The sequence below is a fragment of the Merops nubicus genome, unplaced genomic scaffold, assembly GCF_000691845.1.
Source record: "Merops nubicus isolate BGI_N331 unplaced genomic scaffold, ASM69184v1 scaffold34547, whole genome shotgun sequence".
Taxonomy (NCBI): domain Eukaryota; kingdom Metazoa; phylum Chordata; class Aves; order Coraciiformes; family Meropidae; genus Merops; species Merops nubicus.
Window position 1 is genome coordinate 362 of NW_008621531.1, and position 14545 is coordinate 14906.

General features: G+C 48.2%; 2 protein-coding genes across 2 annotated transcripts in view; one reads left to right on the top strand and one right to left on the bottom strand.

Annotated features, from left to right (window-relative positions):
• Positions 1 to 260: 260 nt before the first annotated feature.
• On the top strand, positions 261 to 6203 carry ALAS1 (aminolevulinate, delta-, synthase 1). Its single transcript, XM_008944517.1, has 9 exons — positions 261 to 470; positions 1454 to 1609; positions 1691 to 1913; positions 2087 to 2271; positions 2834 to 3013; positions 3125 to 3289; positions 4445 to 4713; positions 5184 to 5346; positions 5921 to 6203. The coding sequence occupies exons 1-9, from the start codon at positions 386 to 388 to the stop codon at positions 6079 to 6081; spliced, it is 1587 nt and encodes a 528-aa protein (XP_008942765.1). The 5' UTR covers positions 261 to 385; the 3' UTR covers positions 6082 to 6203.
• Positions 6204 to 14244: 8041 nt separating this feature from the next.
• The window catches only part of TWF2 (twinfilin actin-binding protein 2), a 13791-nt gene continuing 13490 nt past the window's right edge, over positions 14245 to 14545 (bottom strand). The window contains exon 8 of the mRNA XM_008944518.1: positions 14245 to 14506. Coding sequence (XP_008942766.1) covers positions 14339 to 14506 — 168 coding nt within the window. The 3' untranslated portion in view covers positions 14245 to 14338. The remainder of the gene's footprint in view (positions 14507 to 14545) is intronic.

Here is a 14545-nt window from a genome sequence, read left to right on the forward strand (position 1 = left end):
GAAAGATAATCTCCTTCTTGAAGATAAAGGAGAGAGGGTTTTTTCCTATCAAAGGGGTCAGTGCTACATCTGGCATCCTAAATCAGATGTCCCTTGGGTGTTACTGGTATTTCCTGCTTGCATGAATAAAATGTGATTGCTCAAGTTAAACAGTTCTGGAGGGCTTATGCCAAATTAATTGTGGAGGTAATGAATAAATTAGCTTAAGTCGCTGTATTAAAATAATGAAGGTGAATGCTTTCCTTTCTCTGCCCCCACCTCAGAGGCCAAAAATGCCAAAGAGGTGGCCCGACAGAACACAGATGGAAACCAGCCACCTACTGGCCACCCACCTACTGGTGCTAGCCAGAGCTCGGCTACCAAATGCCCGTTCCTAGCCGCTCAGATGAATCAGAAGAACAGTAATGTTTTCTGCAAAGCCAGCTTGGAACTCCAGGAGGATGTGCAGGAAATGCAGGGGGACAGGAAAGGTATGTATGCTGGGTGCTGAAGCATTGGCTCCGTCTGAGAGCCTTTGGTGCCGGACTTTGCTCTAGATCATGCCGAATCTAACAGTTGCCACTTAAATGATGTGGGCAGGATTAGAGGAGGCTGCAATAAAAAGCTATTTGAGAATGTAGGTGTTAGTGGCACACCTGCAGTATTGTGCAGTGTTTTCCCTGGGTGATTCTTGGTGCAGGATTTGATATGCTGGCTCTAAATGTGCGAATTGAGGTGGTAGGCTTGGATCCAAAGTGGACACTTAGAACAGAAGAGAGCTTTACCAGGGTGCTGGTATGCACAAAGGGGGCATATCCAGAGGTAGAAGAAACTATGTCAAAGTACTAGGCAAGTACCAGCACAAATCCAAGCTGGAAAGCAAGCAATTGTGGGATTTTGTTTGTTTATGGAACTAAAGGGTGTTGGCTGGCTTGCAGTCCTGATGCGGAAGGGCTGTCCTTCAAAGGAAGGAACTTTTCACCAGTATCAGCAAAGCCTTGCCTTCTGTCTCAGGAAGCTTATTTTACTACTCTGTTTTCTGTGGCATAGTTTAAAAAACAAAACAAAACATAAAAATCTGTGCTAACTGGATGAATGAAATACTAAGAACAAAAAGGAAGCAGCTGCCTAAAACTCTGCCTTTGGTTAGGTGTGTACTAGCTCTTTCAGATAAATGTTACAGCTGTATAGAGTTGTTTTTAGAGTCATAATGAATCAAATGTGCTTTCAGGAAATTACATGTTGTAATTCATGTACATGTAATTGATTAGCAAGGCTTTCCTTTCGTCTCATAAAATGCAAAATTGTAAGCAAATAAAATAGTTGATCCTCTCAGGGTCATGTGGATTTAGGCATGTGCTTCCTAAAGAATGAAGAGTTAGAGTTACTTAAAATGTTTGCTTTGCTGAACTCAACTTGCTTCATTACATTTCAAACTGATTAAGCTCACTGGGATTTATTGCAATGTCTGTAGGCACTGAATTTGCCAAAATTCCACCTCCTTCCACTGTGAGGAATGCTGAGACTGAGGGAGAAGAGCGGGGCGGCTTGCTCAGGAAGTTCAAGGATATTGTGCTGAAGCAGAGGCCAGAAAGCGTCTCTCATCTGCTTCAGGATAACTTGCCAAAATGTAAGATTGGCTGGCAAAACCCCCACAAGCCTGCTGGCTTCTGATAATTTCCTGTGTGCTTAAGTCTCTGTCTCCTTTCAGCTGTATCCACCTTCCAGTATGACCAGTTCTTTGAGAAAAAGATAGATGAAAAGAAGAAGGATCACACCTACCGCGTGTTCAAAACAGTGAACCGCAAGGCACAGATCTTTCCCATGGCAGATGACTATACTGATTCTCTGATCACCAAGAAAGAGGTGTCTGTCTGGTGCAGCAATGACTACCTGGGGATGAGCCGTCACCCTCGTGTATGTGGAGCAGTTATGTGAGTACTGACATCTTCTTAAGAGGTGCTTTCAAGCTGTAGTGCCCTGCAGAAGCTTTTGTGGGAAGACTTCTGAAGAATCAGTTCCTGCACTGTGCTGCAGAAGCTGCTTCTGATATTGCTCTTGTTATATAATTCAGTAATGCTAATACCTCTCTTTGGGCTCTCTGTAGGGAAACACTGAAACAACATGGGGCTGGAGCAGGAGGCACAAGAAATATTTCAGGAACAAGTAAATTTCATGTCGATTTGGAAAAAGAACTAGCTGATCTTCATGGAAAAGATGCAGCACTGTTGTTCTCCTCATGCTTTGTAGCCAATGACTCCACTCTCTTCACTTTAGCTAAAATGCTGCCAGGTGAGATCTCAGGCTGCACCTCCTGTCTACCACAAAAACACAACTGTGCTCTAAGCAGTTAGGAGTGCATTTTACAAATGGCTGCTGAGGGTGAGAATATGGCCTACTTGATGAGTAGAGTATAGTTGTTGGGTTTTTTTAATCATAGTAGAAGCCATTTGAGATCTAAGATCTGCAGAAGAAACTGGACAAAAAGCACAGAGTTGTCTGGTCTTGCATTTAAATTCCACCCGAAAATGAGGAAGCAAGAATTTAGTGTCCTTCCACTTGTGGGTGTGAACTTCTTTCTAACCTCAGAAGTTAGGGCTGTTAAATAAAAATATTAAGGACTTGAGAAAACCCTTCCATATTTCCATAAGCTTGAGTTTGTGCTAGTTTAAACACCTAAAATAAGCCTTAAATCATGTTCTTGTGTCGCGATCCATAACTTGCACATCTGATCAAGAGCAATGCTTTCTAGAACATCCTACCCTTGTTGCCTGAGCAGTTCATATGTGTGAAGCAATGCTGGCAGTCAGTTAATGCTTTCTGTACTTAAAGTGTAACTGGGTTCTTTCTTCAGGCTGTGAGATCTACTCAGATTCTGGAAACCATGCTTCCATGATCCAGGGGATCCGAAACAGCAGGGTGCCAAAACACATATTTCGCCATAACGATGTCAACCATCTTCGAGAACTGTTGAAGAAATCTGATCCATCAACCCCTAAAATTGTTGCGTTTGAAACTGTTCACTCAATGGACGGTAAGTTGACGTAAATCCTTCTCTCTCCTTTCTGTGCAGTTAGTGCTCAAATCCTCTGTATTTTGGGTCTAAAAGTGTACAGTGCTTTAAGGGTCTACATTTGGTTCCTAGGTGCGGTGTGCCCTCTGGAAGAGCTGTGTGATGTGGCCCACGAGCATGGGGCAATCACTTTTGTGGATGAAGTGCATGCCGTGGGGCTATATGGAGCTCGAGGTGGTGGTATAGGAGACCGGGATGGAATCATGCACAAGATGGACATCATCTCTGGAACGCTTGGTATGCGTGGCCTGGCGCCTCCACAGAAGCTAAGGCAGCAAAGCTTCTGAGCAGCTGTATTAAGTGGGTTAACTCAAAATCAGTCTATTCAGATGAACTCACTAAGGGCTGGGGGCCCTTACTTGGGGGCTAGAATTGTTCAGAAAGGCCAAAGCATTTAAGTATTCCCCACAGTTTGAAAAGCTTCTGTTAAGCTACTTACACTGCCTTACAAATAAGGTAGCATTGTGTGGAGGTTTTTTTTTTTTCTTTAAATAAGCTAGTGAAAAGTCCTCCTGTGGCATATCATACATCTCAAGCATAAATTCAGGTGAGAATGCTAGGAGGGTAGTACTCTATATTTAGTAGTACTTAATTCCCTTATGTGAAATGAAGTGCTACTCATCTAGAAACCTGAGAGGAGGAGTTATGTAAAGAGATTTGGCAAGAACTGAAACAACCACTATTATCTGAGTAGAATACAGGCTTAGGAGTTAGCTTACTGCTGCAAATGGGAAAGTTTTTTTTAAACAGCTTCCAAATAAATAAATAAAACGTTATTAGTTCTTTTTATTACTTATTAGGAAAACTTCCTAGGAAAGTTCACAGCTTTGAAACTTAAAATCCTGGGTTACAGCCTCATGGAAACAGAATCATTCACCAGCCACCCAAGTTCTGTCTGTGGCTCTGTTCTAGTACCTGAATGCTTGGAAAGGGGGACTGGCCTTGATCACACAATCACAGTAACAACCTTGTGTGCTTCTTAGGAGCACAGGCTATTTCTAGCATCTCTGGAACAGATTATTTTAAATCTGATGAGAGACTTTAGGGTTGATCTCTTGGGGTCACTGCTCAAGTCTGTGCTTGATGATTTGGCTTATAAGGTCTTCCCCAAAATCAAAACTTGAGTATTTGAGAGAATTGAACTGCCCTGGCTGTGTAATAACTAGATCCATGTTACCAAGATTGGCTTAAAAACAAAGCTGTAACATGTGCTGAGTAAATACAGGATTAGTGGAGCAGGCTAGAATTGTTCCCTGCCATGACTGCATTAGACATGTCGTCAAAATAACTCATTCCTTCAAGCAAAAGGCTACACTACTGGAAGCTATTCTAATGAGTGGAAGGAACAAGCTCAGGTGCCCTTTTTTTTTTTTGTTGTTGTTGTCCCCTCAGGCAAAGCATTTGGTTGCGTAGGAGGATACATCTCCAGTACAAGTTCTCTGATAGACACGGTTCGTTCATATGCTGCTGGCTTTATTTTCACAACATCCCTGCCACCCATGCTCTTAGCTGGTGCCCTAGAATCTGTCCGAACTCTGAAGAGTGCAGAGGGGCAAGTTCTGAGGCGCCAGCACCAACGCAATGTGAAGCTCATGAGACAGATGCTGATGGATGCGGGGCTTCCTGTGGTGCACTGCCCCAGTCACATCATTCCAATAAGGGTGAGTACTTGGGATATTGTTGACACGGGACTGTGGTGCCTGTTTTCCTGTTCATGGCAGCATGGCACTTTTTCAGGTGTTAACACTGACAAATTCCAAACCCATCCTGGTATTCAGTAGCAATGTGTTAGGAATCTGGCTTAAGCTGACCTCAGCCTTCTACAGATGTTGTAAAGCAGAATGATAAAATGTAAGAAAGCCACAATCTAACAGGATACAGAAAGCAAGGAGACTGGTAACAAGCTGGTAAAAAGGAGAGTTCAGGTATAAGCAGCTACCAGCCTAGGCTGCAATGGTGTTTATGCCCAGAGGGCTCTACAGCACCAGCTTTCAGTTGTTCTTTCTGATCTGAGTGGCACAAGGAAGACTCGCTAGTCCTGTGTGATTCCTGTGGTTAGCTAAGTTAGGCTGACACTTCGGCCACCTTGCATGTTTTGGTTGATCTTGCAACTTAAAATTTTGAACTTTAGGTTGCAGATGCTGCTAAAAATACAGAGATCTGTGACAAGCTGATGAGCCAGCACAGCATCTATGTCCAAGCAATCAACTACCCCACAGTTCCCCGTGGAGAAGAGCTGCTACGTATCGCCCCTACGCCTCACCACACCCCACAGATGATGAGTTATTTTCTTGGTGAGTGGATCAATGTGTTGAAAACACTGGATTGTCTATGCAGTCTTCATACAAAAGATGAGACTAGGAAATACTTAAGTTTTAGATGGCACTGGGTAGACAATGTGGCATATATAGTGCATACTTCTGCACTTCACCTGCTTTGAGCATGACCTGAAGGCCAGTAAACCGCAGACAGAACAGAGTGTGCCAGGCCAGTGCAGTCCTCTACCCAGCCAGTTCTGCCACAGCCAGCTCTGCTGAGGCTCTGCACTGTCCAGACCAATCATGGTTTCTTACATGGGGTCCAAAGAAATCTGCCCTCCTTAGCTGAGCTGTTAACCTGTCTTAAACACTGCTCTATCCAGGGAAAGTAGCTACTTGATCCTGTCAGAAGAGGTAGTGTGAGGATAGCTGAGACTTAGTTGCATCCCAGTTGCCTCACTCAAGAGGTAAGTTATATCCCCGTGAATTCCTGTGGTTCCCTCCTCATTTGCTGGGAAAATAGATAGGCCAACACTTCTCTTTTGCTGCTTCTCTAAAGCAATCCACCGTCTTAAGCGTTGATCTTGATGAACTTTTTTGTTCATAACAGAAAAACTACTGGCTACATGGAAGGATGTTGGTCTGGAGCTGAAACCACATTCATCAGCTGAATGTAACTTCTGCAGAAGACCCCTACATTTTGAAGTGATGAGTGAACGGGAAAGATCCTACTTCAGTGGCATGAGCAAAGTAGTATCTGTCAGTGCGTGAAAGTAATGGTGTCAGTTGCATTCTTGTCTAGTTCTAGTACCCAGTCAGTAGCATTTTTAAATTGCTTAAGTATTTTAATCATAGTTGAAGCATTAAGCTCTGAAAATAAATTTCTAGAGCCACCATGTCCAGTTGTGATTTTGTTTGCTTCTCTACTTGTCTTCTGGTAAGTGAAACTGAACTGTCAGTGGTTGGAAGGGCATCTGCTGGAGTGAAAAGTGGTCTGCATCTTACTGCCCTTCAGCTGAAGTTCTGCCCTTTCCAATGAGTATATGCAGAAGAACTTCAGTACTGTCCCCTGGTGTGCTATAAGGGATGGATTTATTTCTTATGAAAAGAGAAAATTGATTTTTTTTATAGCTCCTCATGAGCTTTTACTTGAAAGCTCTTGAAAATGCACAGGTATAGTACTACATGCGCACTAAAACTTAAGCATGATTAGACTAAAATGCTGTACAATAAGCTTGCACCCTTTTTTCCAGGCAGGCACTTAAAATGGGTTTTGCTAGATGCTGTCTCCCTCTGCTGCCACAATCTTGCATTGTTTTGTGCACAAGCATTCCTATCAGCATGCTGTAATAAGAGCATGAAGGTTCTGGCAGGATTTAATAAGTGGTATTTTGTGACTGCAGCAGGGTGGAGCAGTGGCTGGGAAAGGAGGGTGCGTTTACCACTACAGGTACTAGGTGCACATGGCCTCTGGCTGCCTGTGTCTCTTCAGGCCGGCATGGTCTGTTCCCCAGTGCACACAGCACTAGACTTCAGTGTAAAAACTGCTTATCAGTGAGCCATCCAGCAATTCAGGTCTCTTCTGGCACTGCCTGTTGCTGTCACACTCACAGGCATGCTGAGAGGCACCACAAGTAGCCACATGTTGGGGTAATGGGAGCCCAAGTTAAAATGAAATCATCAGCTCCATCCACTGGAGTAAGTCACCAGTCATTTAAGCTTGTACTGAAGCACAGTGCCACTTTGAGAAGACTTCTTAGAAAAATACATCCCAAGCAGTGAAGGTACTTTCTAAAAGCCCTTTGCCAGCCTGTTGGGTGGCTGCTGCCTATGTCCTGGGCAGGTGTGTAGGGGGGGAGGGAGTTGCCCAGGGGTGATGCAGCTCTGTTGCTAATGGGGCAGCTGATGAACTGAGATGCTCAAACCCTCCGCCTGGTTGTCGGCTGTGCGAGTGGTTGCATTGCTGTTAGACTGATGAGCTTTTGCATGCTCTGATGTCATCCTGATCTCACTGAGTTCAGTGCTATGCCACACCCTGACTTCCTTGCCTTGCCATGAGCGGTTTGTGGTCTGTGGATGAACGTGCATCTCCATTACAGAGCTTTTCTTGTTATATGTTAGGTTATATTGCTACATCAGCTTGAGACATCAAGTAAACAGCCACAGATCCTACATCAGCCTCTCCTAGAACAGTGTGCCTAACACCATAACGTGCCTTCACTGTCAAACTGCTGGTGTAAGCAATTGTGGTTTGAGGCTTGGGGGTGGGACAGGTGATCTCTAGGACCCAGGAGGGTCCTGGGGGAAGCGGTTTATTCCCTCCCCTTCCTCTCCACACTCTTTAAAAGAGGCAGCAAGGGGGTGCTTCTCTCTCTCTTGCCCTGTTGCTCTTGGTCCTCGTGTGCTGCAGAGGTCAGTATGCCTGATTCCATACGGTCCTGAGCAATCCTACTGCCATCTGAGATTTGGGTTTTGTATATCTTGTTTACTTTGTATTCCTCCCATCTTTGTATATATCTACCTACCTCCCTTTTTGCTTTCTGTTCCCTGGTAAACAATATACTTTATTTTATTTAACTTCCAATCAGTGCAAAGTCTCTCTCTTGGAAGGGAGCACACAATTCTGTTCTGTGGGGTCCTGCCCTGAAGCCCTTTTTACACAGAACCAGAACAGCAATCCACGTGGGGGGGGACACACAACACATGACACAGTGACTAATACACAGCCGTTTTCCAACAGCACAATGTCACTCGCCTTTTTAGTTTCTTCACTGAAAGCATTCAGAATTGGCCCAGTGCATTTGACATACCAGTTGATAAGGCCAGTTTTACTTTCTAGATTTCATAGCAGCTACTCTACACCCCATACTAGAGAAGAAAAAAGACATAGAAAAGGCACCAGCTTTCAGATCTCAAACATTACTCCAGATTAGTCACAGGAAAGAACCAAATCCCAAGATTCAAAGCTAGCAATCTGCAATGACAGGAGCACAACTAACCTCAGCACATGGCAGTTGGTACCTCCACACCCATTAACATCATATGTGACAAGTTACTGTAGGTTCTAGCACTGGCAGGTGAGGGTGTGAAAGCAGAACCAGCGCACAGCAAGAGGCCAGCAGAAGTCCATCTTTTAACTGCAAAAGAAAGACAAACCCAATGATGCATAGAAAGGATAAATTTTTCCCTAATGAAAAGAACAAAGAATGAAAAAACTAACACACATATTGTTTCCCAGCAAACAAAACTTGAATGGCAGGTTGCATAAGTGGGGATGGTTATGTAAACTGGTTTCTGGAAAAATAATAGAGGAAGTAATCAGTAAAAGATGTTTAAAGTCTCACACAGATGGTCCGTGGCAGTAGCAGAGTAAGCAAGCAAGAATGCAGCTGTAAAGCCACTGCTAACATTTGTCTGGGACAAAAATAACATTTGCTGAATGCTTTTTAGCATTGCCCTAAACTCATACCCCGCTCCATTCCTCAACCTGTTTACACAGCAGAGAAACCCCAGGTGATACAGGGGCAGCAAAAACATCCCAAGTGCAGACAGGAGCACGTGCTCCCCACCCCCGGGAGGAGGCATCAGGAGGCTGCTCTTCCCACCATGGCCAGGACCAGGTGCCGGGGTACACAGGCTGTGGCATCTTCCACCCCTGCCTGCAGCACAATGTCAACAGGCAGAGACCACTAGTGACCGGAGCTGCTGATGTTCATGAAGCTTTTGAGGGCTTTGGTTTTCTACCAAGGCCCTTGCCGTGTGCTCTAGGTGGTTGGATATAACTTGTGATTTCAGCCCAGAAGGAGGAAACTGGCATCGTGAGCTCGCGACCCTCATTTCTTTAGGGAACTGGACTAAAACCAGCCCATCAGGCTAGGGTCACCTCCTCCCACCAGCAGAACCTTGCTGCAGGAAAGGGAGGATGAGGATGTTGTCATGGCTGCCAGGCCGCAAGCTCCTGCCACCCTGTGCTGCACAAGGTGTTCATTGGCCTTACTCAGCCCCAGCTGCTCCTTCCTGAGACACACTCCTGCAGGGAAATAAATGTCCTGAAAACCATTCCTAGTGCTTGTCCTCACTGCTGACTTCAGTCATTTGGTCTATGCTGTTTCCTAGCCAGCAATAGTAGTAGTAGTAATAATAATAATAATAATAATAACAATACCAGGAGCATTATTCACACAATCAGATTCATGGCTCTGGTGTCCCTGGTGCCATGCAACTGTGTATTTTGGGGCACATTTTTTGCACTGCACCCCTCAGTCCCTGCTCGGTCTGCTGGCACAAGGAGGACCACACAGCCCATCTCTGCCTACCACCCAGGGCTTTAAAAGCCCCATGAGTTGCCCAGTATCTGCAGCTTAGGGAACAGGCTTCTGCTTGGGAATGGGCATTTTAGAGCCTGCGCTGCTGGCTCACCACGTGCATTTCCTTCAGGTGTGTTTAGCCTCTGAAAGATCTTTCCTCTCCTGCTCCCAAAAATCAAACACATGCTTTAGTCCTCTGAAAACAAAACAAAACCAAACCAAAAGAAAAACCAAAAAAAAACAAACCCAAAAAAACCCAACCAAATCCAGGCTGAACTTGTCTCCCTGCAGGGCCCACTGCCTCTTGCAGGCTCCAGAGAGATTCATACAGCAGGTCTCACTCTAAACACCAGCAGCATGATCAAATAACCACATCACAGGTCCAAATCTCCTGCTTTACTTTTATCCCAGTGGGCCACCAAGCTACAGATCAGTCTGGGATTCTGTCTTGAACCAATGCTTGCATTTAGTTAATATTTATAACATTAGCTAAGCCTTAAATAATAAGAATGACTGCTTATACCCCTGCCGGGAGGGACAAGCAGCAATAGGACAGGCAGGGTGTGGTGTTTTAGGCAGAAACAAGCTGTTAATGCAGGGAAACATCTCAGTGGTCAGAGATCTCAAGCCTTGCCCTTCTCCCAGGGCCTTCACATGGAGCAGAAGGCGGCAACCAAGCTGCACTGCTTGTGGTTTTTCCTCCCCCCCAGCCGTGTGTGATCTGCTGCTGATGCTCCCCAGGAGGTGCTGGGCTTTCTGGGGTAGGAGAAGCCAGCCTTTTCAACAGCCCAAACACCCTCCTCCAAGAAGAGCTATTGCCCTGGATCTCCAACCCAGCAAGGATTTGCAAAAGGATGCTGCAGCCACAGTCCTCCCACCCCCCCTGTGTGGGGGTCCTGCTGGCCCCAGCACAGGAGCCCTCCCCTGGCTGCCTGGTTTGGCTGCCTTGATACACAGAAAGCCCACTTCTTGGCAGGCATAGGGTGAGACATGCAGAGAGGGCAATATCCACATTTAATGCTCACCAGGGAAGAGCAGCAGGGAGCTCCTTGCAAAGGGGGCTGCAGATGGGTCCCCTGCCCCGCTGTTAGCAGCTGGGATGGGGGATGGATGCAGGGACTCGCTGCAAACTGCCATAGCTTGAGCAGACACCAGCCAGGCTGCAGCCAATGCTGGCACAAAACACCAAAACCTACCACAAAGGTAGCCCCTGGCCCAGAGCTGCTATCCCAGCACCAACATGACTAGGGGCACAGTTATTTTGGATATTCTGTGCCACAACCTGATCCCAAACCCTCATCGTCCCCAGGGTCCCTCCTCTCCACACATTTCCCAGGCTTGCAGAGTCCTGGATAGACTTACTCCTGGGGTAAATCAGCCTTTTGCTCCTGACTGCTCCTACACCCTCCCTGGTGGCTGCTGCTCCTGAAGGAGGGCTTGGGGTAGGGCATGGAGCTTTTGAGATGGTGAGGGCTCACCTCCCTTTCGCATGGGCACCTGTGGTTTCCTAGCCCAGGTGCCAGGCAGCTCTTTCGATTCACACATTTAGCTTACAACCAGGTGTAACTCCATTGCAGCTCCCCCGCTTCAGCTCTCAGGGGAGCAGAAGCCGATGGAGTTATCTCCTCTGGGATTTTGACCTTTGCACTATTTCACCCGGGAATCCCATAGGGAAAAGCATCCTGGGCCCATCCTTTCCCCAGTGGCTTGTTTGTTGTGGAGCCCAGGGAGCCTTGTTTGCAGGTCCTGGAACACCTGAGCACATGGGCTGGCCACCTCCAGCTGCCTCCTCCTCCTCCTCCTCCTCCTTCTGAAGCTGGCTGGGCCCTGCTGCCCCCTGCCCAGCCACACAAACACCACGATGGGGTGGCCTTGTCCCCTGGTGCAGGTAGCCCGAGGTGGCACCGGCAGCTGCTGACCACAAAGTTTCTCTAAGCACCACCTCAAACCTCAGAGCTTTCAGTGCACAGCAGGGGAGCTTTTTTTGAGCTCAAACCTTAGAGAAGCCAATGCTTGCATGAACCCTCAGGTAAATGCTGGGAGTAGGGACATGGGGTCAGGAGGAAGAAATCAGGTTTGTGCAAGCTTTAATTTCCCCCAGGAATCACTTGGTGTGGAGCTGGATCTGGCTTTGTAACCTGCTTTCCAAAGGAAACCCACCACATGGGACTGTTGGTGCTCTGCCTGCAAGCTGTTCAGCTCCTCTCCTTCTGCACTCTTCAGCACCCTTCCATCCCGCTCTGTCTGTTCTGTTCTACTAATTTCCAAAAAAAACTAACAGAGCACCTGCCTTATGGGCTGGGGCACCTACACTATGAGGACAGGCTGAGAGTTGGGGTTGTTCAGCCTGGAGAGGAGAAGGCTCTGGGGAGACCTTATGGTAGCGTTTAAAGAAGGCTACAGGAAATATGGGGAGGTGCTTTTTACAAGGGCATGCAGTGATAGGAAGGAGAAGGGTGAAGAAGCTCATCAAACAACTCTGGTGGGGTCAGCCCGCGATTATTCATATTTCTACAGAGAAAACTTCACTGTGCTGAGGCTGCTCTATGCATAGCTGCATCCTTCACCCTCTTTCTCCTTGCCAAAAAGAAACTCATTTGGGGTTAGTTATTTTTTTTGCATGAAACCTTTTTTTTTTACCTGTCTCATCCTGGGCACAGTGAGCAAAGCCACCACAGTGCAGCCCTGACCTGGTGCAAACTCCACCAGGCTTGTTGCAAGTGCTTGTTCGATGCCCAGGCTGTGCTGATGCATCATGCAGGAAGTCCTTCTGCTGGGAAACCTGCTCAGGACACCAGAATAAATAAAAAAATTGTAACCAAATTGCAGCTGAGCTCATCTGGGCAAGGAGTGGGGAGGCAGCAGCTTTTGGGGACTGCATCACCAGCTGGGATGTGCTTCTCCATCAGGACCATTGAGAAATTCAGATACCAGTCCGGCTGGAGTTAGGAGACTTTGGCCGTTGGTCTTCTTTTGGCTGCCAAACTGCTCTGGCAGGATGGCTGCTCACCACCAAGGGGAAATTTGGAGTCTGGCTCCCCTGCGAAGAGCCTGGGAATCTTTGCCTTGCTCTGGGGGAGGAGTGGGTGGGATGGGAGCCTGGGATGTGGGCAGATCTCATCGCCTTCCCAACTCTTCTCTTGGCTCAGCATCCTCCCGCTTACCACGCAGGAATTCACCCCAGCCCAGAGAACAGCCACCCCAGCCTTGCAAAATCACTACCAGCCCTAGGCTGAGCAGGGATGTCACCCCCCGCAGCTGCCTCTAGCTCTGGACATCACTGGAGGGATCCAGCATTAAAACCTCTGCCGGGCACTGAAGGATTGTCCCTGGCCCCTGGATTAAAGCATAAATGCCCTTGGGGGTGGTGAGGGCTGGATGTGAGCACAACAGGCAGGCTGTGGTCTGAGCAATTTGCTTTGCAGCTCCAGTGCCTGTGGCTGCTCAATGCCCAAAGCTGGGGAACCCAGGGGACCTCTGAAGAACATCAGACTGTTTTAAAAATACTTTATTCTTTAGAAAATACAGCGTTCAGTACAGTGTGCTCTGCTCCCCACAGCTCCAACGCCCCCACCACCCACTTGGCTGAGGTCAAGACAACGTCGGCACGTTCACGACCGCAGCAGGAAAGCAGAGGAAAGTTTCACTGACCCCTTTGCCATCTTCCCGGGTGGGGGGACAGCCCTCGAGCCCTCACTGGTACCCAGCAGAAAGGTGCTCTCCCCCAGGCCCCCAGTGACACCTAGCTTGCAGCACCAAGCTTGGCCCTTGGAGCTGATGATGGCCATTGGTGGCTGGGGATGTCCCTGGGAGGGCACGCGGGGGCTGTCATGCTTCCCCATGTGAGGATCTGGGGTAGCCCATGTGATTTTGGGGCTGCCCCAGAGCAGAGAGCCAGCAGCAAACCCAGGGGGTGACAAGAGGGGCTGAGGCACGTGGAGGGGAGGACCAGGGGCTTGGGGTCCCCCTGGCTTCCATCCCACACAGGGATAACAGCTCCCTCTAAGGGGAAGGGGGGGAGGGAGGCGGTCAAAAAGGGGATGCAAACATTGCCCAAAGGCAGAGTCACCTTCCTCCAAGGTCAGGCTGAGCTCAGGGGGGACCCTCCACCTCCTGCTGGCCTGTCTCACAGACAAACTCCTGCCAGCAAAGCCCACCCTGCAGGGAGGGGTCCTTCCTGCACTTTGAGGGGGTGCAGGGTCACTCCAGCCTGGGACAGAGGGTCCTTGCACACTGAGAGAGGGACAGAGGAGCAAAATATGGAGGCTGGAGGAGCAGGGAAAGAAGCATTTTCACTCTTCAGACAGGAATCCCCACTGCCATCCCCTTCCCTTTGCGTAGAGCAACTTGCAGGCGAGCATGTCCTTCAGTCACCCAGGGGACACCTAGAGAAGGGGCCGTGACCCGGGGGAGGACCACCCCCCCCTGCCACTCCCATCCTCCACTGCTGGCCCCAAGGCTTCCACAAGGACACAGGGAAAAGAAACACTCACAGCCCTGAACCCTCCCCCTCACTCTGCCCCCAGGTGCAGCAAGCCATCCTGATCTTTAAAAAAAGGAATGAAATAGGAAAAAAGAACGGGAAGAAAAAAAAAAAAAGAAAAAAAAAAAACAAACCCAACCAAAAAAGGCTGAGATAGAGGGAAAGATCCCCAGGTCAGCAGAGGAAGCCGGGAAGCACCGTGGGGATGCTGTCTGTTCCCCGCCGGGTCCCGCGGGATCTAACTGTCCTCGCCGTTCTCGCCCGGCCCCTTGATCAGCCTCTTCTGTCCCCGCTTGCCCACGGGCCCCTTGGGCTTGGCGAAGGCCTGCTTGAAGGCGTGCTGCTTGGGGTGCACCTCCTCGTAGAGGAACTCCGCCGTCAGCTCGGCTCCATCGTCGATCTCAATCTGTGCCCGGGAGCGGCAAGCGGCGGTTAGCGGCTCGCC

Bases quoted from the DNA above. Each gene is read 5' to 3' on its own strand.
- ALAS1 (XM_008944517.1), top strand. From the start codon at position 386: ATGAATCAGAAGAACAGTAATGTTTTCTGCAAAGCCAGCTTGGAACTC. The intron at 2,272-2,833 runs GTGAGATCTCAG...TTCTTTCTTCAG, and splicing joins TTTAGCTAAAATGCTGCCAG to GCTGTGAGATCTACTCAGAT. The intron at 5,347-5,920 runs GTGAGTGGATCA...TGTTCATAACAG, and splicing joins GATGATGAGTTATTTTCTTG to AAAAACTACTGGCTACATGG.